The sequence below is a fragment of the Sciurus vulgaris genome, assembly GCF_902686455.1.
Source record: "Sciurus vulgaris genome assembly, chromosome: 1".
In the NCBI taxonomy this organism is placed as follows: domain Eukaryota; kingdom Metazoa; phylum Chordata; class Mammalia; order Rodentia; family Sciuridae; genus Sciurus; species Sciurus vulgaris.
The window spans coordinates 17,457,869-17,485,030 of NC_136461.1; the positions used below are offsets into that span (position 1 = coordinate 17,457,869).

The following is a 27,162-nucleotide window of genomic DNA, read 5'->3' on the forward strand; positions in this document are numbered from 1 at the left end:
GCTAATATCAACATATTCTGATTTCTTGGCATCCATTGTGCAAGACATCACAGCTTTGAACTGGACCATGGAAATAAACATTTTCATTTTGCTTTTTTGTATGGAAATTCCAGCCCCATTTTTTGGGGGGCAGATTTGAAGAGATACTATAACCAGAGATGGTCTTTTCTTTCAGTTTAAATGCTTGGAAATCTTTGTTACAAAATGCTCATGAGGTGACAAATTCTCTCTAGGGTACTTTTCTTGTTTATGTGTAATAGTTTATATTCTGAAGAGAGTTTCTGAATAAAGTTTTAAGGTTTAACTTTATATGGAAGAAACCACTTTTGATGCTGCTAATGCTTCAGCTGTTAATAATATTCGTGCTGATTATATATCATGTACTGTGCTTTGTGTATTATTTTGTGGATTGTCTCTGTTTCTCATGAAGACTCCAAAAAGGAAACTGAATATGAATAATCCAAATAATTTGTCCAGCCTTTCACAGTTAATGGTGTCAGAGGCGGGGCACTTTTTAAGCCAGGTTGATATGACATTAAAAACGTGTGTCTCCTCTGTTCTCCGCTTTCTCCTCCCATTTCATTGGGTTTCGCTTTTATAAAAAGAGGCAAAATGTAACTTTAATCATGATTGTGCTTCATGAGTGAAAATTGAATTCCAATTTGACGTTTAGAGGAAGGGTAGGATAGAAATCAAAGATGGCGTCCTTATCATGCCAGGCAAGTGAGACTGAAGGTGGCTGTTAGCAACGCAGCGAAGGCCTACAAAGGTAGGTGAGGTTTGACTTTGGTTAGTCTCCGTTTAGCTGAGCTGAAGCAGCATGTTTGGATGGTGAATGCCTTTCCTGAGGGGCTCTGTTGGGCACACGTGAAGTCCTGACCGAGCACAGAGCTCTTGTGGAGAGGTGGCAGAGAGAGCTGCTGGACGCACCGCCTGCAAGCCTGTGGCTCTGCACCTGGGGTCTCGGACCACCTGGCTCCCCCGCTTGATTTTTCTCTCTGGGAGCAGAAGTCTTTGGGTCTTTATTGCTGATCCTCTTCGCTTTGCTGTGAGCTGCTGGTTTCTGGAGAGGATGAGAAGAGGCAGAGGAGCTGTGCAGGCTGCTACCCAGACCTGGCGTTTCTAGCAACAGGGTTTTGGCCCTTGGTGCTGCCAAGGACAGTGTTTTAGGTGAACACTTCCTGGTTTAATCACAAAATACAGATACCAGGCAATTTTCTACTCCACAGTTGTTTGAAATTTAGAGACTGATGGAAAGCTTAACTCAAAGAGCTTTTGTTGGTGAATGAAACTGTTGGTTCTAAAGTGATCTTTCTCTCCTCTGGGGAAAGTATTTTTGTATTTTTTTTAGTCCCTCTTGCTTGAACTACTCTGCCAAAAGCCTTTGAAACTTGGATTTTTAATTCAACTATTCTTGACTAAAGTATTTATAAAAAGATAGAAGGATAATAGATAATGGATAAATTTGGAAGAGAACTCTATAAATGTTAAGCCACTTTTTAAAAATGAGCACAGTAAAATAATTTAAAGATAATTCAATAGTGTATAACCAGTTTTCTTTATGTTAATGCAAGAATGAAGAAAATATCAAGATTTTTGTCCCTGAAAGGTTAGAATATTCTTGGCTAGTCCCCCTTGACAGTGTGTGATGTGATGTGGGACGAAGGGCTGGTGTGAAAGTCTGACGCCCTGGGTGCTCTCATCTCTTCTGTTGATGACACATAGTTCACGAATTATTTGCCTCTCTTTTGTAAAAAGTAAAATGAATGCTCACAATAAGTGAGAATCATTGCTTGATCAAGCTCTTTGCTAAAACTAATAATGGATGAATTAAATCTAATGTTTGGGGAAGATGCAAGAAAAATTGACATGATTTTTGATCCACTTCTTTAGAATTTCATTTATCTGTTAGGATCTAATCTGTAATAGTAGCAAATAAAAAATGCCCACTGATCCTGGGGCCAGGAAATTTGAGTTTTTTTCACTAATGGATAATTTTAACTTGTTCAGTGCTTTTTTAGACCAAGTATGTAAACTTTCAGGAACATAATTTTCTTTTGGGTAAAATAAGATATGAGGTGATTGGTCTCTTGTAGCTATACTATTCTGTTCATTAAATTAATAAACATTTAGTAATTGATCACAGCAGGAGGAGGTGACCTTATAGTTAGGGAAGAAATTCATACACGTGCATAAATTCGGGTAAAACTCATTTACTGTTTGTTCATTGAAAAGCTCTATGTCATTGTGTCTATAAGGGAAATATTTAAGATTAAAAATTGAGAACTATTTAGAGACTATGTAGACCTATTAGGAAGGTCAGTTGGAGCATGGAGGTGTTCAGTAGGTACTTCTTATCTTCCTTCCCAGTATATCGTATGGTGCTCACCTTTCAGAGGCATACCTCTTCCTGAGTCCAAAACAGGAACAGAAGAAATGCAATTATAAAACCTGAACCGAAACACGGCTTACAACTGAACTAAATTTCTTAAAGTCTATCTCATTTTCGCCTTTGAGAAGACGGCACCTTCTAGCATGCGATTAAATTGAAATAACTCGTTCAGTATGAGACCCCCTCAGCTCTCCTGCTTTCCTCTGCTGATTGATTTTCCCGGAGTGGGGCGGAGGTCGCACTCCTGCAGCCCTGACTCTGGGGCTGTGCTGGCCCTGGAGGGAGCACGTCTGGTTGAGCCTTTTCGTGTGTTTTCCAAGTTGAGAAGTAGGCACTGAGTTTGTGCGTTCTGTGCATTTGAGACCTAAATATGCAAAACGCACACGTGTGTTTCACAAAGCTGCTGTGTGGCGTCTGTTCTCAGAGTTGAAAAACTTTGTAACAGTGCGTGAGAGCACTTGGTATTGTTTCCGACATCTTATCTTTTTGTTGCTCCCTGCTGCCCTTATAAATATACTATGGAACCTGTACCACGGAGGTTTGGGGTCAGTATGGGTAAGGGTGTGAAGCGGATGGTCTGCCTCCTACCGGGTTGTCTTCCCCTGCTGTGGATGATCGAATGGCTGAGCAGCCCGGGCTCTTTCCTTCTGACAGCATCTCTGGTACTGCTGTGCAGGGCTGGTTCAGTGTGTGGAATGCTAAAGATCTACAAGAAGGCGCCAGTGCTGTGCTGTCTAGTAGCTACTGAGCACTTGAAATGTGACTAGTGTGACTAAGGAAGTGGATTTTTAATTTCATTTTATTGTGATTCATTTAAATTTGTATTCAGATAGCTACCTAGCACTGATGACTACCATACTGGACCTTGAAAATGTAGAACATCTCCATCATCACAGAGAGTTCTCTTGGACAGCACTCCAGAGGTCTCATCCTGATGCCCGTCGGCTTGGCAGGGATCACTGAACAAATCTGCTGTTTCCATAGCATTCTAATCTATCAAATGGAGGTGGAGTGTGGATGGCCTTTGGTTGCCAAGAATATTAATACGTGAACAAAAACACTGCAGAGCTTTGTTTCCTAAGGAAAATCACATTTAAAAAATGTTAGAGCAAACAAATGATGGCATTTCTTATAGTAATAACTGTTACAGGAGAGCTAGCCCAGTTCTTTGTTGATAGACAACTTAGGCTAATGCATCTTTGAAGGGTCTATAACACACTATCACCTTTTCTATTCAGGTACTTAAAGCTCTCACCAAAACACCCAGAATCAAATACTGCTGGAATGGACATCTTTGCCAAATTCTCTGCTTACATCAAGAATTCAAGGCCAGAGGCTAATGAAGGTAAAAAACAAAAATTGAATTATCACTGAAAAAAAAAAAAAAAAATTAAAGCTAGTATTATGACAGTGATTGTAAATGAATACTTGGAATCCTGGTATTTTCGTAAGCATTAAGAGCATCTTTCAGAGTTGACCAGAGATTTGGTGATAGACTGGAATAGTACTTAAGTTGCTGTTTTTCCATAATACCCTAGTGCTCTGCATAGAACAGATATGTGATGAGAAATTTATTGAAAAAATTGTTCTTATATTCTTTTGAGAAGTTTCTGTGAAGAGAATTTATATTCTTTCATTTGAGAAGTTTCTGTGATGGGAACTATCAAAGAATAAAGACAAATAGAAAATAATGGATGATGTGATTGTGGTGGTTTGAAATTGATTGATTTAGCTTTACTTAAACTTGCTAAATCTTTTGTTTATTGTTGGGTACCAGCAGCCTAAAGTCAGCCTGGGTGATTTTTTTTTTTTTTATGTGAATTACCCTTAAACAGTTTTTAAGTTACTTTCAGAGCATATTTAGACTCAACAGCCTTCCAGATTTCTCTGCATCATAAAACTAGAATTTTGTTTCAAGCAATACTTTCATGTTGAATTGTTTAGTAGCACAGAGGCAGTTTTAAAATTTTTATTAAAAGATACTTTTATTATTTCATTTACCAGACTTACATATAGAGAAGGGAAGTCTCTTTGAAAGCAGTCCCTTCTAATGAGCATTGTCTGACATACACCATTTAGTAAGTTCTCATTTTCCTTTCTTGGCGATGTTAAGCGTTGTTCTCCCTGGAGAAAACTGTAGAGAGGGAATGCTAGTGATTATTTAAAAGTTATAGCAATAAACAGAAAAACTACCTTCTAAAAATACTTTACTTCATCGTGGTTTTGGTTTGGTAGCTTAGGTGGGTTCTGGATTTGTATGGAGCGAGTGAACGAGAGCACCAGGTGCGGGACGAGTCCATGCCGGTTAGACACCAGAAAATACCCTTTTAAAGACTGAAACACTTGCTTATTTCCTTATGTTATTTTGTAGACAGATTTCTAAACTTTTCAGGCTATATTTTATAATGAAAATTTAATATTGTAGCCTTTTTATAATTTAGTATTAAATTTTAATTGTTTTCTTCTTTTGGTTTCTGGTAATAATATTCCGTGCGTGAAATGTTTTTCTCCAGTGAAGAGAAAAAAGGGCAAATTTTTAGTGCTAGGCCTGGCTTGTGCCTATTTGTAATGTGTTCCAGTGGCTGCCTTGGTTTGGGACAATTTTCTTTAGTAATTGGCTTATTTTTCTTTTACTGACTAAGCACACGGCTGGGTGGGAACCCCCACTTCCCTTGTCTTTCTGCTCTGCCCTGCCTTCACGCTGTCCAGCTGTTTTTTCCGTCACACTGTCCTTTGATACCCAGTCCTCTTGCTGAACAGTCCTTTGAGCTCCCTTAAAGTTATGATGTTTTATTTCTCTGTGTGGCTTTTGAGGGCTGGAGGGTGGCTGAATTTCTTTTGCCACTTGGGAGGAAAGGGGATTAAAATGAGTCTGCTTTTTCTTTGAGGGAAAAGGTTGGGAGAGAAAAAGTGACTCATTTAAGTATAACTCTGTATTCTATTTTTTCCTATCAATTTGTTACTGCCTTAAGTAGCCGCCTACACTTAACTGCTTTCAGAGTGCTGTAACCAGTAAGAACGGACAACAATGGATCACGCAGTACAGAACTCACACAGCTTTATATTAAATTACCTATTGGTAAATAAGAACTCCAGTTGCCAAGCAACTTCTCCCTACAGGGACTTGTCACTGCCCTGAGACTTCAGAAAACAGTATTCTAAATCACTCTGGAGCTTAATGGCTGTCCCTTATGTATGTTTTTTGCATGTCTCTTTTCTGTTTAGTGCAATTAAATGCCTTTAATAAGGCTAGGAAATTTGTGATCCATTCTTTATTCCCCCACACTCTCACCCAAATACTGATAATCCCCATAGAGCTGGGGTTTGTCATTTTTACATGAAAAATCAGCCAACAAGTTTCGATTAGTTTTACCAGCAAATTAAATATTTTACAAACTCTACTATGTTTGGACAATTTTAAGACCTTCGGGGACCTACTTTTAAGTAAGGGTTTAGATGCCTAAATGTGCTTTACAAAGCTAGATTGGGGCGTACAGAGTAAACAAATAAGATTTAAAGAATAGAATAAAGGGAAACTGATAGAGAGATAGCAGATGATAGATAAATAAATCTTTTGGTGACAGATCCAATTTGATTGGTAGTAAAAGATTGTGTGACCTTTTAAGTGTTAAAAAAGAAACGAATGGTAATTCCTTTTATAAGAATGGGTTAGGTATGACCTGTCTCAAATCTCCTACGTTTTTCAGTCTTGTGATTTCATTAATTTAGGTAATTTACTAAGCTCCCAAATAGAACTAATCTGTTGATATTTATACTATTCTTAAGAGAGAAGTGAACTTATCATTGTTGAAATTTCTCATTATATGCTCTGAGGTATAGTTCGTAATGCCCACATTCCTATTTTTAAATGGTGGCAAGGATTCTGGAGTTTCTTTTTAGTTTTCTTTTTATTCAAGATCCGTGTCCTCCTTTGATTTCTTCTGCCCCCAAGCCCACTCCACCACTCGCTGCCTGCTTTCTCTCTCTCTCTCCCTTCCTCCTTTTTCCTCTTCCTTTCTAGTAAAGTGGGAGTGAGGACGGTTGTTCATCATTGTAGCTATGAATAGCATTGTATACTGAGTCATTGTTGAATACTCACTATTCCTCTCCCATTTCCTGCTGATGCATAACCTAGCCTTTAAAAATTGTGTTAGTGTTCCCCCTGTTAAAACTAGCAGCATGGGTTGGGACTGTGGCTCAGTGGTACTGTGGTTGCCTAGCATGTGTGAGGCACCGGGTTCCATCCTCAGCACCACATAAAAATAAATAAATAAGGCAAATGTACTGAGTAAATCTACAAGTAAAAAATTAAAAAAAAAAAAAAAAAACTAGCAGCAGTTTATTAAAACTACACTGAGATTTCCTCTTGCTCCAGTTAGAATGGCAGCCATCAAGAATACAAACAATAACAAATGCTGGTGAGAATGAAGGAAAGGAGCACTTTTGCACCGATGGTGGGATTGTAAATTAGTACAACCACTATGGAAGTGAGTGTAGAGATTCCGCAAAAAACCTGGAATGGAACCACTGTAAGACCCATCTATACCACTCCCGAATTGAAGTCGTCATACTACAGTGATACGCACATCCGTGTGTATGGCAGCCCGATTTACAATAGCCAAGCCCTGGAACCAGCCTAGGTGTCCATCAGAAGATGAATGGATAAAGAAAATATGGTATATACACACAGCGGACTTTTATTCAGCCATAAAGAAGAATGAAATTGGGCTGGGCCTGTAGCTCAGTGACAGCGCTTGCCTAGCACGTGTGAGGCACTGGGTCTGCTCCTCAGCACCACATAAAATAAACAATACAAAAAAACTTTATAGGAGTTTTAAAAAGAAGAAGAAGAATGAAATTGTGTCGTCTTCAGGAAAGTGGACATTATGTTTGGTGAAATAAGCAAAATTCAGAAGGTCAGAGGTGATATGTTTTCTCCTATGTGGAAGCTAAAGAGGGAAAAGGAAAAGAAAGGAGGTGGTGCTGGGAAATGTGCAGAGTGAGGAGAGGATGGGGAGGGAGGGAAGTGGACGGGAGCACTGCGGAGTACTGGCTGAATCGTATCGCCACGTTGTGCGCATGTACGAATGTGTGACGGTGACCCCACCGTATGTAGCACTCTAATGCACCAGTGAAAATATGGGAAAAATTAGTAGTTTTAAAATTTGGTTTTATCCATGTTAAGCGCTCATAATTATAAAATGATCTTTGTTGCTTTCATTGTGAATTGTTTTTTTCTAAAATTTTTTTAGTTCTAGATGGACACAATACGTTCTTTTATTTATTTTTGTGTGGTGCCGAGGATCGAACCCAGTGCTCCGCGCATGCCAGGCGAGTGCGCTACCACTGAGCCCCAGCCCCAGCCCCAGCCCCAGCCCCAGCCCCAGCCTGAATTGTGTTGTTTTTTAACAGAAGTGCTCATATTACATTTAATGCTTTCTGTCTTGAAGTTTATTTATTCAAATCATACAAGTAGTAGAGACATGCATGCTGTTGGAAATGTTAAAATGGCATAGATATAAAAATGTAACTTCAGAGTCCCTCCTTCTAATCAATCACATTACTCCTCTCCTCCCCAGCAATTCAGTGTGCACCCTTTTTTACCTATGTAATCTTGCAAACATTTTATGTAAATGTGTGTTTATGTATATATTTACAATATGTAGTCTTCTTTTTTCACTTAATATGTAGTAGAAATCCTTCCAGTCTCCATGGTCTACCTCAGTTTATAAAAATGCTACTTATTGTGTAATATGGGTTTTTATTTGACCATTTCCCTATTGGTAGAGTCTGGATTGTCTCAACTGTTTTACTGTGACAAACCATGCTGCCAGTGAATGTTCTTGCACTAGATTTCAGATAGGTCAAAAGTTTAGGCATTTTAATTTTACTCTATTTTGCCAAATTGTTCTTTTTAAGGTCTGCAGCAGTTTCTATTTCCACTAACCTAGGCAGTATCCATTTCCCCACACTTCTGACCCTGGTGTGCCTGTGTTTTAATCTTTTTAATTGTGCTTTATTCCTGAAGGCAAAAGAAGTGTGTTTTAAAAACCTTTCATGACTAAATTTAAACTGTATGGTCCCTGTCATACATAACTAATTTTTCGAGAGCATTTGAAACAGCTATTTAGAGATAAAGCATTCCTGTAGTAAGGGTATTGGAGAATAATAGTGTTTCCAATTAACTTCAAAAGACAAAGGGGCTACTTTCTGATGGCCTACTACTGCCTTCTAGTGGTTAATCTTGACATTTTCTTCAATTGAACTATATACTCCTTCATGATAGCATCTCTAAAACTTCACTGTTCCTCTGATGGTGCTGTTTGGGTATCTATTGGTAGTTGTTTTTGATTGTTTTATTGGCCATACCTTATGTGGATACATATAATTCTATCAAACTAATTCATCTTTCTGTTTCCTTTGGTTCTTGTAAGTCTTGGGATTCTACTCTGTCTCTTTTCTTTCTTCCTTTTAAGAACAACCATGAAAAATTTTCCATCATGTCCTGGACTCCTTACCGAACCTAGCTATTTCTCAGTGCATTCTTCTGTTAGTTTATGAACTTCATATTCCAGCTCACTGTATGCGTTATCATTAGCTGGCATGCAATTTATAATATGTCAGATCTGTTGCTTTGTATTTTAATTTTTTATTTCTAAATGGCTTGATTCCCAGTCACTTCCCCAGTTTCACTGAGCTCTCCTAGTTCTTCAGCTTTATTTTTCTGGGTTCCAGTGCCCTCTGTTACTTTTCTGTTTTCTCTGTGAAATAAGCTAACTTGATCATAGCTATGACTAGGGTGATCTTTTATTAATAAAACGTGTAGACCTGTGATCTTGACACATCACTTGATGTAATACATTCAATTTGGCATTTACTGATAGTAAAAACTATCAGTTTTTCTTTCACATTTTAAAAGGGTGATTTTGTGTTTATAGCAATATGCAGCACCTACTTATTCCTATCTTCCTGCAAATATATAACAATCAAGTACAAATTTCTTCACTTACGCGACTTTATTTATTTAATAGTGGTGCTGGGGATCAAGCCTAGATTGTAGATGTTAGTCAAGTGCTGTACCCCTGAGTTTTGTCCCCAATCCTTATTTATTTAACTTTAAAAGTATCTCTTCTGCATTTTGATGTAGTTCTTCTGAATCTTCTTCATACATTTTTAAAAACTCAACTTATATACTTAATTATTGGTCTTTCTAAGTCTGGGTGCATTTCCAGCTTGTGCTCAAGTAAGTTCCATGAATTTTAAGGAAGACCGTAGAAGTGCAGGGCAGACTTTCCTTTTCATTTTTGCGCACAGCACGGGGATTGACCATAAGGTCTCATGGCTGCTCTAGCAGTCCACCATGGAGTTACCTCCCAGTCCTTTTAAAATTTTATTTTGAGACATGGTCCAGCTAATTGTCTAGACTGGCCTTGAACTTGTGATTCTCCTGCCTCCCACACTCCCACAGACTCTTATAAAGAACATGTATTATTCTTGTTTTCCCGTGTATAATGCATTACTTTAATTTAACAAGAATTAGAAGGAAGATGTTAATGATTTTTTTTTTTTTTTTTTTTAACAAGCACTGAATTTAAAAATAAACAGCTTAAAAAAATCTAGTAGTTGCTGGGTGCGGTGGTGCACACTGTAATCCCAGCAGTTTGGGAGGCTGAGGCAGGAGGATAGAGAGTTCAAAGCCAGTCTCAGCAACTGCAAGGCGCTAAACAACTCAGTGAGACCCTGTCTGTAAATAAAATACAACAGAGGGCTGGGGGTGTGGCTCAGTGGTTGAGTGCCCCTGAGTTCAATCCCTGGTACTCCCCACCCCCCAAATCTATTAGTAATGCAGGTATTGAGTATCCCCATTATCCAAAATGCTTAGTACAAGTACTTTAAGTTTCATATTTTTTCAGATTTTGGAATATTTGCATATACATAATGATATTTGGGAAGTGGGACCCAAGTCTAAACATGAAATTCATTTGTTTCATATACACCTTTTGGGACTGGAAATGTAGCTCAGTGGTAGAGCTGCTTGCTTCCCTAGCATGAACAAAGGCCTGAGTTTGATACTCAGCATAGTTTAAAAAATATATACAACTTACATACATAGACCGAAGGTGAATTTATATAATATTTCTAGTATGCCCTCCATTTTGACTGCAACCTATCACATGAGGTCAGGTGTAAATTTTCCACTGTGATTTTTGTAGATGCTCAAAAAATTTTGAATTTTGGAACATTTTGGATCTTGGATTTTTGGATTAGGGCTGCTCAGCCTGTATAAAGTGCTCATATCAAGGAATAAACATGACTAAGACATTTTAAAAAAAACATAAGCTAGGAGGTATTCAGTTATCAGACATTGACATTAAAATAACTTTAATATGCTTAAAAGTGAAAGTATAAGCTTAGAATTTTTGGCAAAGTAGAAAATTATAAAAGATCCAAGTGGAATTTATAGAATTTTAAGAATATACGTGAAATTATGAATTCTAGAGATGAATGTAACAGATTAGGCAACGGTGAAGAAAGAATTAATGAACTGGAAGATAGCTCAGAAGAATATTTAATGGAAACAGACAAAGGACAAGAAAAAATACAGGAGAGCTTTAGACTTACACAGCACAATGAAAAAGGTCCGACATTCATAATTGAAGTTCTAGGAGTAGAGGAAATGGAGTAGAAACTATACTTCAAGAATAATCGCCAAGAATCTGCCAAAACTGATAAATGTTAACAAGTCATGGGGTTGAGCGAGCATCACAAAACCAACAGCACAGATATAAAGAAAACGACACTGATGTACATCATATTCTAACTGCTAAAAACTAGAGTTGGAACCACTTAAGAATGGCACAGAGAAAGCCCGTTAAGGCAACAGCAACAGACTGAACGGAGTCTCGGGAGTAGCAGTGGGTCCAGAAGCCAGGGTATGTATGAGGTCTTCCAACAGCTAAATGAAGGCAGGTCAAAATTCCGTGGATGGTGAGATCCTGAGTGGAAGCAAGTGCATCCAGATATTTCATCTACCTTCAAAATAGGTTTGAAGACTTGACAGTGTTGCATGCAGATCAGAAAGTCGATTAATGGAGTTAGTATGTTCTAAGGTTCTTGAATTATCCTAGAAGTGGTAACAGTTATGATTAGATTTTGATAAGTCAAAGAAACAGTGGCTGGTAAAGAATGTATAATCATCCAATAGAGGGGAAATGGGCAATAATGTGAAAAATCTTAATCCAAAAAAACGGTAAAAAAGAAACAAAAAACAGAACAGGTGGCATATAGGAAAATTGTAGGCTGGGGATAGAGCTTAGTTGGTAGAACATTTGCCTAGCATGCGCAAAGCCCTGGGTTTAATCACCAGCACATTAAAAAGAAAAGAAAGAAAACAACAAAATGTGGTGACATATTTAAACCAGAGTTTTTAATAATCATTTTAAATATAAATGGTTTAAATATTCCAAATGCAAAAATTTACCAGTTAGTTTAAAATGTGTTGTGCCAGGTGCAGTGGTGCACATCTGTAAACCAGTATCTCAGCAGGCCCAGGCAGGAGGATCTGGAGTTCAAAACTAGCCTCAGCAACTTAGTGTCACCCTAAGCTCCTTAATAAGACCTTGCCTCAAAATAAGACCTAAAAAGAGCTGAGGGTGTGGCTCTGGTTAAGCACCCCTGGGTTCAATCCCTGGTACTGGGGGAGAAAAAAGGGCAAAAAACATTGAAATTAAAAAAAAAAAAAAGTTTTCCCTAACCAAAGAAAATAACAAAAGTATAACTAGAAAGTTTCTGCCTGAAAATTAAATACTACATTTTTAAATAACCCACAGGATGAAGAAGAATGAAATGATGAAAATATGTCTACATTTGTCAGATATTGCTAAAGCTGTGTATAGAGGGAAGTTTGTGGCTCTAAAATGAGTATATTAGAAAAGAAGAGCTAAAAATTGGTAATCTAAAAATATCTACCTCAAGGGTATTGTTGGGGGGGGATTAGCAAATTAAACCCAATAAGGCAGAAGGAAGGAAATGATATATCAAGAGCAGAATGTAATGAAATAAAAAACAAACATTAATACCTGCAAAGGTAAAAGACTTTTCTTTGAAAAGTCTAATAGTAAAAATTGATAAATTCTTCACAAGATAGTGAGAGAAGCAGTAGTAACTAATATTAGAAACGAGGAGATAACTACAGATTATTTAAATGATTTTGAAGGCTATTATAAAAATGTGCTTATAAATTTGAAAATATTAGAAATGTATAGAAAGGACAGTGTAGCAAAATTGTCACAAGAAGGCATTGAAAATATGAATTTTTAATCTATAATTAAAAACTATAAGTTTTCTTTTAATGTAAAAGAAAACTCCAGATTCAGTTGGCTTTACTGATGAATTCTTGCAAACATTTGGGGGGAGTAACATTACTATTTCACATTCTTTTCCAGGAAACAGCAGAGAGAATACTTTTGAACTTGCTTTTTGAGATCAGCCCTAATACCAAAACATCACAAGAATATAAGGAAAGGGCAATTTCAGGCTAATGTCTGTCTTGAACACAGATGCAAAAGTCTAAACAAAATATGCCCAATCCAGCAATATGTAAATCTATTACATGCATAATCAGGTTGTATTTTATTCAGGAATGGAAGATTGTTTACATTTTCAAGAATCTGTAATGTAATGTTGTCACATTAATAAAAGAGAAAATGTAGATAATTAGATTTTTGCTTTTAATAGAAGCAAAAAAAAAAAAAACACTCAATAAAATGTAATACTTTTGGTCAAAATTCCTTATTTAAGGGGCTGGGGTTGTAACTAGGTGGTAGGGTGCTTGCCTAGCACGTGTGAGGCACTGGGTTCCATCCTGGGTTGTAGCTTGGTGGTAAAGTGCTTTGAGAGATGCTGGGTTTGATCCCTAGCACCATATAAAAACAAATAAAGAAGGTATGTGTCCTTTTACAACTAAAAATATATCCTTTTAAAAATTCATTATTTAAAAGAAAAATTTAGTTAACATAGCAGGGGACTTCCTTAATCTGATCAAAAAGAGTTAGAAATAAATTATGGCAAATATCATACTTACGGGGAAAATAGTACAAGATTTTCCCCTTGGGATCGGAAACTAGAAAAGGATGCTCACTGTCACTTCTGTTTTGCATTTCACTGGTAGTCACAGCCAGTGCATTAAAGCAAGAAAAAAAAAAAGGTGTGAGGATTGTAAAGGAAGGAATAAGTTTGCCCTGTTGTGTGTGTGGTACCAGGGATTGACCTCAGGGACACATGACCACTGAGCCACGTCCCAGCCCTTCTTCTTATTTTATTTAGAGACAGGGTCTCACTGAGTTGCATGGGGCCTCGCTAAGTTGCTAAGGCTGGCTTTGAACTTGCGATCCTCCTGTCTCAGCCTCTCGAGCTGCTGGGATTATAGGCGTGCGCACTTGGCTGTTGTTAAATAATAAAATTATGTGCATAGAAAATCCAAAAAACGTACAGATAAACTATAAGAATAAAACATCTGCTAGATATGAGGTCATTCTAAGGGTCAGTTATAGAAGGGCTTCTCTCTCTCTTGATAGCCCACATTCTCCCCTGAGTAGGTATCTACTTCCTAAATAAACCTCAGTGTATGCCTTTGAAAATAAAAAAAACAGAAGTCAGATTTGTTGCTGGGTGTGGTGGTGCACACCTGTAATCCCAGCAGCTTGGGAGGCTGAGGCAGGAGGATCGGGAGTTCATAGCTGGCCTCAGCAACTTATCAGGGCCCTAAGTAACTCAGTGAGACCCTGTATCTAAATAAAACACAAAGAAGGACTGGGGATGTGGCTCAGTGGTTAAGTGCCCCTGGACTCAATCCCCAGTGCCCTGCCCCCCAAAAAAGTCAGTTGTACTTTTAAAGCATCCTAGAGGAATCCCATGATGTGACATGCTGTAGGAGTCTGCCTTGTATGAAGAATTGGTTAGGGTTTGAGGGCTCTTCCAACTGCGAATTTTAAAATCGCAGACTCTACAGTCTTCTCCTACCTCACCACCCGTTAGATGATGTTCTTAGGGCTTCCGTGGGCTCTGCCTCTCCTTCACTTCACAACGTCCTGTTCATGTGTGTCAGGACTCCTACATATGCTGCTCAGCCCCACTCTTCTCAGGCAGCGAGTATCGTTGGGTGTCTCTACACTGAGGTCTTGTGGGTACCTCAGATGGCATTTTAGCTGAACCATCTCCACAGTCCCTAAATCTGCTCCTCCAGGAAGGCAGATGCCTCATAAATGGCCCCAGCACTCACCATGGAGTTGTTAGTTCTCTGTACTAATCCCATCCCCCAAGAATTAAACTAAGAATAAGAACCTTTCAGCTTTTACCCAACAGCAGATTTAACAATGCTTATAAGAAGACTGGGAAAGAGCATGAAAGAAGATGACGCCAAGGACTTGGGCTGGAGCTGGGTGACAGAGCATTGCCCAGCATGCTTGAGGGGCTGGGTTTGACCCCCGGGCAGCGGGTGGGAAGGGGACGCAAGTCTTGGCTTCCTGTGTGTTGTATCTGCACACCCCCAGGAGTTTCTGCGTGGATTGTTGGTGAAGGTGTCCATGTTTCTTAACACATTTCTTTGTGATAAATTCAAATACTCCTGGTGGAGCAGATTTAAAATTGGGAGCTACAGTCTCTGTCTCTGCTAGAATTTCTTATCTGGCTTTCAGCTGATACCCTTCCCCGCTCATTTGTGTAGTTTAAACACCCACCGTGTTGGGCCACAGTGTGCTCGTGCGTGGGGTCTGGTGATTAGCCAGACTTGACAGGCGCCGCCACCTGAAGCTCTGGTGCTCATAGGCGTGTTTATCTGACTGTTGTGTGCACACGCTCCTGGAGAGCGGAGGCTGTCCGTCACTCTGCAGAGGGCAGTCAGGGAGCCCTGCAATCGCTAAGAGCAGTGCTGCCCCTTGAGGGTGTGGGTCGCGTTCTTTCTCAGTGTGCTCATCTTTCTTTCAGCGCTCGAGAGGGGACTCTTGAAAACACTGCAGAAACTGGACGAGTACCTGAATTCCCCGCTTCCTGACGAAATCGATGAGAACAGCATGGAGGACATTAAGTTTTCCACACGTAAATTTCTGGATGGCAATGAAATGACATTAGCCGATTGCAACCTGCTGCCCAAGCTGCACATCGTCAAGGTGGGCCTGTGGGAGGTGGGGTCCCGCCTTAGGCCTGCCGTCCTGTTTACTGAGCTAGCACTAGGAACTCCCAGAGGGGTGTAACTCGATGTGCTTAGGCAGAGTTAATTGCATGGAATACAGGTCTTAAAATTGAGGCATATGAGAAAGAGAAATATTACTTATTTTTTTTCTGTGACTGAGTAAATATTCAGAAATTTAATATGTTAAATCTGAACTGGAGTTTGCCACACTGGCTTACTTTGTCAAATTCTGTTCTGTGATCACCTGTCTTTTTCTATTCCAGGCAAAAACTATCGAGTGTGTCTTATGTGAGACCTTGTGCTAAATAGAATAGTGATAAGCACTGGTCATGTAATGAAGCTCTAAGATAAGACAGGCAAGTTTAGAATAGCATGTGTTCTAAAGGCATTGCCAGCAGCTTAAACTCAGTTGTGTCTCTGGGTGCCCAAGGCACACGTATACAGTTGCTGTCCCATTTCCGAATCCCTGGTGTAGCTTGCAGTCTTGGTTATTATTTAAGAGTCAAATTAGAATGGTGGTGATGGACTTCTTTTCAAAGAGAAGAAGCTCTGCATGATTCATAGACTTAATAATCTGCTCTAAAATCAGACACGTGTCTTCTTTATGAGACGTGGAAAATGTATGTTAACTTGTGATCTCTTTGTGTTTCAGGTGGTGGCCAAAAAATACCGCAACTTTGATATTCCCAAAGGAATGACTGGCATCTGGAGATACCTAACCAATGCCTATAGTAGGGACGAGTTTACCAACACCTGTCCCAGCGATAAGGAGGTTGAAATAGCATACAGTGATGTCGCCAAAAGACTTACCAAATAAAATAGCACTTCTGAGAGATGTCTTCAGATCTTCCCCTAAGAATATGCTTTTCCTAACAGACTGCTCATCTTCCTATAAAGTAGAAATGTATTTTGCATGAACATGCAGTTATTCAAGGTTAGGATCAAGGATAGACAAGATATAGTAGTTATCTTAAAATATACACTCCTAAGCAGTATTATTCTAAGACCCTCTCACCCTGCCTACCTCCCTCCCAGTGTATCCTCCTCCTCTGACTTCAGGACACTCCATCACAGACCCTTCACTTGAGAGGCAGTTTGCCATCTCTCCGGAGTCCTCACCATTATGTGTATAGATGGCAGAACTTTTGAGGTGCAATGTTCAGCTGTTAAAATAGTAGCCATGACATCAGTCAACCCCAAGCTGGTGCATAATACAGGTACAGAAGAATTTATGTATTTTTTTGGAATTTTGTAGTATTTAGTAAGAGTATATGAAAGGATTGCTACTGTATCAGAAATACTTTCAGTTTAGTCTATCCTAGATACGTACTGAAAGATACCATCACCAGAGAAGGGCGCCTTCCACAGAAAGTCACTACAAATCCTGCTGTTCTTTATAGACAGATTTTTAGTTTTGCCTGAAATCATTCATCCTTCATACAGATTGGATCATCTGACGCTATGCGGAAGGTGCAAGTTTAGAGGGAGGACTGGTATTCTCAAGGTCGCCAGCATTTTGTTCTTAGGAGGGAAACCAGTGGACGCCTGATACTCTGTGTTGTTAGTCCTGTGTTTCGCCCAGTGCCATTCATTCGGAACAGAATCAGCTGCAGTTTAAAAAGCTCCTTTAGGTAACCATACACCCTGCTGTTTGTAGATTTTTTTTGAGCAACACTACATACCCTGACACTTAGTTGACTTAGCTCTTGCAGTGCAATGATTAACGATGTAAAAATTAATGAGTCCAGAAATAAGTCTAAAGAATGTGAGTGGGTTTGTCAAAATATCAAGTATATTTTGTTTCTAAAGCATATTTAATGTGGATTAAATCTGGAGAGCGCATTATCTGTTCTGTTTTGAAAACTAAAAAGCATACCTTACCAACTCTCATGCCGCCCGATTACTGTCGGACTTCGCACAGAGGGTGCATCGACAGATCGCAGTGTTAGGGTGAGTGCACGTTCACCCGACTGGCCTGATCTTGGTCTCTGTGCTTCCTTGAGTTAAATTTTTCTGCAGCCGCATTGATTGAGGAATAGCACTCTACTATGTGCTTTTGACTTTTGTTATTTAAATTGAGGTCCTCAATTGAAAGTTATTTGTGCTCTAACAAAGAACAATGAACTTGGTGAACGTGGAACAAATGTTTGCTATGTGTTTTATTTATTCAAAAAACAAAACCAAGATGGACTTCCTTAGTACTGCTCCAAAGACTGTGGTTATAATAACATTTTTATACCTAACTTGTTTAAGAAGTGCTATTTCTCATAGGCGTTTCTTTCCTTTTTATTTGCTTTAAGAATTTTAAGAATATTGCTTTAAGATGGCAATGTTTTCTCCCCTTTGATATGCTAACATTTAGTAAGCACTGGCTTTGTGGACGCAGCCTGACTTTTATAAGCACACTGCATTTTTAACCTCAGTAATTAGCTTAGTATAGGAAGATAAGGAAAAGCTCCGGATGGCATCTGTGTGGTCAGGGAGATTCCTTGGCCTTGCCTTTTGTAGAACTGTTGCTGATCAGATTTTAAGCCCCTGTCTTTTTGTAACTGAGGGTTGGATGGTTTACTTGGTTCCAGAAGGAAGCACCGCCTGGCACCCATCGAGAGCTGAGCTGAGCTGCGGTTGGCTGTGGGGAGCAGTGTCCCGTGCCCCCGGGGCGCAGCAGGTCTCCGCACCCCGCAGTCTTCACATTTTAAACAGGACAGTTTGGCCTCCGGGTGATACTGAACCACACCTACTAGCTTAAAGCTGAGGGAGATTTGAGAGAAGGGGCTGCTGTCCTTTAGAGAATGGAGGGCCAGGTGACAGAGTGGGAGCTCCTGGAGAAAGCGCTGCCCTGCCCAAGAGGAGCCGGTGGTCCGCCCACCGGAAAGAGTGCCCTGCTGGGCTGCGTTCCCTCGTTTTTATTTACCAGTGACTACACTTGGCCATCTCTCTGAATGTCCAAGGAAGGCACGTCTTTATGGTTTTGATGAAGGCAGAATTATTTTTCTCTGTAGAAAGACAGATTTTTTTTCTATCAAGGAATTAGTCAAACATGATTTAGATTGGCAACTGCTTAAAGGCTAGTAAAGAGACAGGTCCTGCACCCAGCTTTTACCCCACTGTGTGTCTGTGGGAGGCCCTGAGCTTACAGGCTTGAGAGAGGGACATAAAAATGCTTGTGGCAATTCAAATAGTATTGGACTTGACATAAGGAAATCATCTGATTTTATTTCCTCAGCTAAAAAATAATTCCCCTTCATTTCATTATACTTCTTTAAAGAGATTGGAGTCTGAGTGGAAAGAAAGTTTCATCATTTTCCAAGGGACGCTGAGAAATTACAGTTGGAAAGTCTGTATTATTCCAGTTGATATCATTTCCTTTTTTAAAAAATTAGATTTCAGTAAAATTCAGATAAGTTTTATTTCTTGGTAACTTTGGCTCTCACAACTCTAACCCTTTAAACAGTCTGTATACAATTAAGAGATTTCTGACATTTATTCTTACTGCTTGGATCAGTTCTAGAATTTAGGCATTTTTACTTCTGTTGAGTTTTGAATCTCTCCCGAGTGGCATGCAGATAGTTTTTTATTTCTGTGCGTTAAAGAAAAACCCACTTAGAAAAGTATCTACAAAGTAAAAAGGAGAGGAAATAGAAATTATTTTTTCATGAACATTTTGATACACATTTCATCAAACTAATTGGTTCACGAATTTCTTACACTGGTTATAATCAATATTTAATTCAAAGAGAGGGAAGCATTCATTATTGATATTTATAGGCTTTTAAAATTCCATCCTTTACAGATTATCAAGGTTGGGGCAACCAAAATTATATTTTTATCTTGGGATAAAACAAAACTCCCCAAGTCATAATGTTAAACAGAATTGGAGTATTTTCTTTAGAGTTTCTTGAATAGGCAAATGAAAGCTTACTATAGAATGCTTGTATTTTCTTTTCTCTCTCTGGAACATCAACACCAGTATATTGCTGGCAGCTATTGTATTAAAAAATAAAATATATTTTCACTATCACAAAGTATTCTTTGTTTTCTCCCTCATGAAAATAAATAACAACTTGGGGTAAAATTATTTTGGGGACTTTTTTCCTATGAATGTGCAATTCGGCACATGTAAGAAGTTAAAGGGAAATAAAATCCATATGAGCAACTCTGGTGCAGAAAATAATTTGTTAAAAACTTTCATGATATTCCTAGCAAAATAGGACCGGTATTTTAACATGATAAAGACCTTAAATGTCATATAAAAGAAGACTTCTCATTAAAGTTAGGAATAAGAGAGTTGCCCTTGTGAATCACAGCTACATCTATGTACATTTAGAGACCTCTTAGCCAGTGCAGTAGAACAGTAAAAGGAATAAGGAATGAGAAAGAAGTGACAAGGTGAGTACTCTTTGTAGGCATTTGTGTGTGTGGAAAATCCAAAATAACCTACAAATTGTTAGGAATGCTGAGAATTCAAATGGATTTTTATATACAATATTGAACAAAAGTCATAGATTACATAGTGTAGTGTAGTCACTGTACTAATATGAACCACAGTACCAGTCAAAGTTGCAAACATTGATCTCTTCTGAAGGAAACCTAGATGATGGACGGAAAACAGATGCGGATGCCCCTTTGAGCTTTTAGGAATTTGTGAGTATATTACCTGTTCTGAAAAACAAAGTGCTTTAAAGGATTGAAAAGATCCTAAAACTGTAAGCTATTTAGGATCCAATCTGACAAAGAATGCACAATTCCTTAATGGAGAAAACCACCAAATGTTGAAAGGCCTAACAGAAATCTGCTCACTGGACAGGCATACCATGTTCATGGTTGGAGGGTCAAAAGCATGGGAGTTTCAGTTCTATCCCATTTGATAAAGTCAGTATGTCTGTGCCAGCTCCCGTCACTAAGAGGAACAGCCTGTGTGGACTAAAGGCTTCTTTTGGCCCCTGGTTTCAGAGCTTTCAGTCTGATGGCTTGGCCCCGTTGCTTTGGACCTGTGACAGCACAGTACCTCACTGTGGGAACGTGGCAGAGAAGGCCTCTCCACCTCATGGAAACTGGCTGGCAGAGGAAGGGGCCAGGGACCCCAGGATCCCCTTCAAGGGCACACCTCCTAAGGTTTCCAGCACCTCCCCGTAGGTGGCTTGCAACCAAGCCTTTAACACATGGTCTTTGGGGTGACATTTGAAACCCGAGCTACGGCAGTTTTCCGACAAAAATCTCAACAGGGTTTTTGAAAACTACATACAGATTTCAAAAACTCATAATGAAGGGTTTTGTCCCCAAAGAGCCAACGTGGGAGTGGGGCGAGAAAGGGAGCTTGACTGACAAGATACCGGGATGTATTAAACATGCACAGTAATTGACGGGCACGACGTCGGAGGTCACAGCGACACGCTGTACCGATGCACGGGGCGGGAGGACGGTTCAGAGGCCAGAATAACAAGCCCCAGAATACCGTGTCAGCAGGAAAGAGCGACTGCGCTGGAATTCAGAAAGGCAAGCGCTTCTGATGGTCTGGCTGTTTTCCTCCCTGTGGGCATTGTTGATTCTGGGCCCGGAACTGAGGGTTGGGTTTGGCTCATGGAGATGGGTTTGTTAGAGAAAAGAGCACATTGGAAACCCAAGACACCCGGATGTACAACTGGTTTTCTTCCAGCCGTACTGTTTTCCGTGCAGTTTCTTTTGCTGAACTCCAGAACTGTACATAACAGGCCAGAAGCCAAGCTGAGGGCTTCTAAAAGGCAGAAGAACGTCCATGATCTCACAATACTCGGATGACAGATTTTCATTAGGGAAAAGACCTGTCCAAAACAAAACATTTTAGTGATCCTGGTGCTGGGGGTGACTGCAAAGAGGACCTTTTTGGGATGATGGAACTGTTTTAAAAATGGATTATTAATAAGGATCTTGCATCCAGAATATATGAAAATTTCATACAAATCAAGATAACCAGTTTAAAAATGGGCAAAAAACCGGAATGGACATTTCCTCAGGGAAGATATACACAAATGACTGATAGAACACATTGCATTTGCCATTTTCCATTGCTGTAACAAAATACTCGAGGCTGGATATTTGGTAAAGAAAAGAGATTTATTTAGCACTCAGTTTTGGAGGCTCTGAGCCATTGGGAGGTTCACTGCCATCAGTTTGGTGCTGGTGAGGACCTTCTGGCAGACGGCATCATGGTGGCAGGAGAGCTTGAAGGAGAGAGATCACAGCAAGACAGGAAGCCGGAAAGAGGGATGGACCTGTTCTGCTCTTTTATAATAACCTTTTTTTTTTTTCTTTTTTTCTTTTTTTGAAGAACTAACCAGGGTCCCAAGAGAACATGAAACTTGATTCAGTTCCTTTCAAGGGCAGTGGCCCCAGTGACCTAATTACCTGTACGAGGCATCACCTCTTTTTTTTTTTTTTAATTTTAATTTATTTTTATTGTAAACAAATGGGATACATGTTGTTTCTGATTGTACATGGAGTAGCAGCATACCATTTATGTAGTCATACATTTACATAGGGTAATGGTGTTTGATTAATTCTGTTATTTTTTCACCCCTCCCACCTCTCTTTTCCCTCTATACAGTCCCTCCTTCCTCCATTCTTGCCCCCCTCCCACCCCCCATTATGTGTCATCATCCAGTTATCAGTGAGATCATTCACCTTTTGGATTTTTGAGATTGGCTTATCTCACTTAGCATGATATTCTCCAATTTCATCCATTTGCCTGCAAATGCCATAATTTTACCATTCTTTATGGCTGAGTAATATTCATATATATATATGTATCCCAGTTTCTTTATCCATTCATCAATTGAAGGACATCTAGGTTGGTTCCATAGTCCGGCTATTGTGAATTGAGCCGCTATGAACATTGATGTGGCTGTATCTCTGTAGTATGCTGATTTTAAGTCCTTTGGGTATAGGCCGAGGAGTGGGATGGCTGGGTCAAATGGTGGGTCCATTCCAAGTTTTCTAAGGAATCTCCACACTGCTTTCCAGAGTGGCTGCACTAATTTGCAGTCCCACCAGCAACGTGTGAGTGTACCTTTTTCCCCACATCCTCTCCAATACCTATTGTTGCTTGTGTTCTTGATAATCGCCATTCTAATTGGGGTGAGATGGAATCTTAGTGTAGTTTTTTTTTTTTTTTGCGGTGCTGGGGATCGAACCCAGGGTGTTGCGCTTGCAAGGCAAGCACTCTACCGACTGAGCTATCTCCCCAGCCCCCTTAGTGTAGTTTTGATTTGCATTTCTCTTATTACTAGAGATGGTGAACATTTTTTCATATGTTTGTTGATTGCTTGTAGATCTTCTGTGAAGCGGCTGTTCATATCCTTAGCCCATTTGTTGATTGGGTTATTTGTATTCTTGGTGTAGAGTTTTTTTTGAGAGGCATCACCTCTTAAAGGTTCCATCACCTACCAATGTCACCAAACTGGGAACCAAGCTTCTAACGCATGGACACACTCAAAGCCTTCGCACAGCACAGCACACATACAAAAGTTGCCATTTTTAATTATTAGGGGCATGAAAATGAAAACCCACGGTGGGATCACTTCACCCCACCAGGGTGGCTGTGACTGGGAGGCTGGCCCAGGGTGTGGGGAATGAACTGGCAGCTGCTGGTGGCCAAGGTGAGATGGAGCCGTTTTGGAGGAGGGTTTGCGAGAGCTACCTAGCACCCAGCAAGTCACTCTGGGCTCATGCCAGAAGGTCGGAGCCCGTCCCCAGGCCGCATGCCTGGATGTTCCTAGCAGCATTACTCAAGGTAGCCCAGCAGTGGAAACAGCCCAGTGTCCACCCCATGCTCGGATACACCACAGGGGAGTAGCCTTAAGGAACACTAGCAGAAAAAGGCGTGGTGTGTGGGCCAGTGTCACGACGCGGTTGAACCTGGAAAATGCCAGGCGAAAGAAGCCAGGCGCAGAGGACGAGCTGTGTGAGCCCGTGTCCTGAAGTGTCCACCATGGGCAAGGCTCTGAGGCGGTGGTCACCGTTGCTGGGAGCTGGAGGGAGACGAGGGGCGTGCCTGCGGGCCGGCGTGGGGTTTCTGTGGGTGACCATAACGTTCTGGAATTAGATAATCGGGGTGGCCGTACAATTTTGTGAATATACTAAAAATGGCTGAATTTAAAAGCACAAACTTTCTGATTCATATATGATAACAAAAATATTGCAGGGGGACAATCTGCCTTGCTGAAATTTTGATCCATCAGTTCATTGACAGGTGGAGTGGCAGCAATGTGGCTTCCTTCCTTGTATTCGAATTAAAGATTCGATTCAGATACATTCTAAAGTCTATCAGAAAGAATGAATGGTGCTGATGGAGGTCCAACTCCATAAAGTTGTTAAAAGTCTTAACTTTCACCTAAGATTTAGAGTGAATTATGAATTCTATAACCTCAATACATTTTTTAAAAAAGCTTAAAAACAATACTTAAAGAATTCATTGGATGGGGCTGGGGCTGTGGCTCAGTGGAAGAGAGCTTGCTTAGCATGTGTGAGGCACCAGGTTTGATTCTCAGCACTGCATAAAATAAAAATGATAAATAAATAAATAAATGTCCATCAACAACTAAAAAATATTTTTAAAAATTTCATAGGATGGGCTTACCAGCAGAAGTCAGCATTAGTGCTTGAAGAAAGGTCAATAGAAATCACTCAAACTAAAGCTAAGAGAATAAAAAGTGCAACATGAGCCAGATACAGTGGCAACACCTGTAATTCCAGAGACTCAGGAGGCTGAGGCAGAAGGACCATAAGTTCGAGGCCAGCCTCAGCAAATTAGTGAGTCCCTCTCTCCAAATAAAAAATTAAAAGGTATGGGAATGTGGTTCAATGGTTAAGTGCCCCTGGGTTCAATTCCCAGTACATAAAAAGAAGAAAAGAAACCAGAAGCAAAGAAGGCGAGAGCAGAACCTGAGACACGTGGGGCGCAGTCTAAACACATGTATGGAAGGCAGAAGGCAGGGGAGTGGCAAGAAGTCATATTTGATGAAATAATGACTGAGAATTTTCCAAAACCGATGAAATTTCCAAAACCAACCCACAAATCTGTGAAATAGCAAACTCCACATGAAATGAAAACAAACAATGCACTTAAGAAAAACCAACTGTTGAGAACCCTCAAGACAGCCAGGAGAAATGAAGTTTGGTGTGACCTTTGAAGGAGCCACGATAAAACCAAGGTCTGACTTTCTGGCAGGAGCTGGAAACCAGAAGATGGGAGAATGAAGCTCTCAAGTGCTGAAACCCCAACCCTGCTCACCAAAATCCCCTACTAAGTGGGGTGACTCACAGCCATGAGGGTAAAATAAAGAATTTTTAGGCAAAAGCTGAAGAGAATTTGACACCAACACACCTGTTACCAAAGTACTTCAGGACAGAAGAAAAATGGCCCCAGATAGAAATGTAGAACCAGAGTCAGGATAAAAAACAACAGGTCGCTGGGCTTGGTGGCCCACACCTGTAATCCCAGTGGCTCTGGAGGCTGAGACAGGAGGATTGAGAGTTCAAAACCAGCCTCAGCAACAACGAGGCACTAAGCAACTCAGTGAGACCCTGTCTCTAAATAACATACAAAATAGGGCTGAGGATGTGACTCAGTGGTTGAGCTCCCCTGAGTTCAATCCCTGGTACCCCCTGCCCTCCGAAAAAAGCAACAGGTAAATATGTAGGCAGATCTGAAAGGATGCTATTTAAAAACATCAATAATAATGTACTGATGACAAACACTCATCTATTTTATGAAATATGTAACAACACTGGTGGAAGGAAGTACAACCTGTAAGATCTCAACATTATTTGGGAAGTAGTAAGAGTACTAATTTAACAAAAGTATAATAAGCCAAGGGCAAATATTGCAGCTACTAAAAATCATGAGAATAATTTAAAAAGTCTAAGGTTCATGGTGGACATGAAAATGCTAAGAAATTCAATTTAAAGAAAGCAGGACTAAAGGAACAAGGAACAGACTGGAAAACAGCAAAAGGCTAGCTGTGAACCAGCATTCTTAGTAATTATGAGGTGCAAATGCGCTGGACAATCCAACTCAGGAGCAGCTCTCGCTGGATCAAGAAGTCAGAGCCCGATCCTGCAAGTGCCCTACACAGGAGACCTGGGCCTTGGAATATTACATTCAACTAGAGAATGCATTCTTTCCAAATGTACATGGACCTTTTAGCAAAATGGAACACATGGTGAGCTATCATGCCAGCTTCAGCAAAGTTTCGAGGAATGAAATCATAAAGTATGTTCTCTTACCATCGTAGAATTAAACTAGAAATCAATCAATGCTTGAGAAGGAGCATGCATTGTCCCCACACGGCAATTAATTTTTTCCCCTACTTTGACAAACGTGCTTAGTATGTAGTGGTAAGTCTTCAGGCTCTTACTGCCTGTCATGGACTCCGTCTCTCTGTCTTGCTAGATGGGACTGTCATTCCATTCTGTGGTTGAGGAAACAGGCACATGTCTGTGAAACTTGCTTAAGGCCACACAGCTAGTAAGTGGCAGTCAAAATTGGGGAACTTAGCAGGGTCCAGGCGGTGCTCAGCCGGCTCCTCTCTAGTCTCTGGGTTCCCCGACCTCCCACAGGACAGCGCGGGGAGGGGGTTGCCGGGTGAGCCGAGGCCCCTCGGGAGCGCTGGTCTCGCGCCTGCGCCCTGGGGCGGAGCTGCTGCAAACAGGCAGGCGGCGACGGCCCGGCCAGACCAGCCCTGCGGCCCCGACGGCCGCTTCTGCGGCAGCCCTGGCTCGAAGGCCACCCTCGCCCTCACGGCCCCCGCGGGGTGCGCCGCAGCCGCCAGCAGGGGGCGCGGGCTCTCGTGCGCCGAGGCGCCGCTTCTGCAGACGCGGCCGGGCAGCTGCAGGAGCTCGGCCGTTTGCGGAGCCGTCAGCTCGGCTCCGCGGCGGCGGCTTCCTTCCTCTTATCAGATCTGCGGGGCTGCGGGGGCCGTGGAGGCCCCTCGGCCGCCTGCCCTCCTTCCTGTGGGGAACGGACGCTCGCCGCGCTGCCGCTCCTCGGCCTCGGCCGTGGCGCCCGGGGGCAGCGCCGCGCCCTGAGGTCGCGCCGCCCTGGGCCCTGGCGGCAGCGGCCCCGGCCCCGCGCGCTCCTGCGCCCCTGCGGCGCCCACGGGAGGACGCGCTCCGCCGGCGGAACGGCCGCGGGGTGGCGGGGCCGGGAGGCCGCTGCGGGTTCCTTCCCGGGGCGCCCCGCGAGCCTCGCCTGCCGCTCCCGGGGGTCCCCGAAGCCGTTCCCACCCGGGTGGACCAGGCACGCAGAGCAGGTGACTCCAGAGGGCGGACAGGTGTCCCCTGGAAAGAAGCGGGGCAGGCCCCGCCGCGGGAAGAGGCCCCTGGCTGAGAGCGCGGCGACCTGGTCCTGCGGACCGGGAAGGGCGCTTCCTGCCCGGGCGAGTGGCATCCCTGGGAGAGAGGTGGCCTTGGGGCATCATTTGGGGAAAAGAAGGGAAAACCACTGACCCAGTGCTGATCTGGTGTCGTGAAACAGGAAGTGGTTAGACCTCAGTTTCTTCAAGGTTCCTCGGCCCAATGCTAAAGAAAATTATTTTCATTAAAT

At 41.3% G+C, this 27,162-nt stretch overlaps 1 protein-coding gene and 1 long non-coding RNA gene across 2 annotated transcripts in view; one reads left to right on the plus strand and one right to left on the minus strand.

Annotated features, from left to right (window-relative positions):
- The window catches only part of CLIC4 (chloride intracellular channel 4), a 64,471-nt gene extending 48,057 nt beyond the window's left edge, over nucleotides 1–16,414 (plus strand). The window contains exons 4-6 of the mRNA XM_079130680.1: nucleotides 3,631–3,737; nucleotides 15,377–15,558; nucleotides 16,234–16,414. Coding sequence (XP_078986806.1) covers nucleotides 3,631–3,737; nucleotides 15,377–15,558; nucleotides 16,234–16,398 — 454 coding nt within the window. The 3' untranslated portion in view covers nucleotides 16,399–16,414. The remainder of the gene's footprint in view (nucleotides 1–3,630; nucleotides 3,738–15,376; nucleotides 15,559–16,233) is intronic.
- Nucleotides 16,415–18,691: 2,277 nt separating this feature from the next.
- LOC306655986 lies at nucleotides 18,692–26,356 on the minus strand. The gene is made up of 2 exons (XR_013762381.1): nucleotides 22,981–26,356; nucleotides 18,692–21,981 (listed from the first exon to the last, which is right to left on the minus strand). It is a non-coding gene; the product is annotated as an uncharacterized lncRNA (long non-coding RNA).
- Between the last annotated feature and the right edge of the window lie 806 nt (nucleotides 26,357–27,162).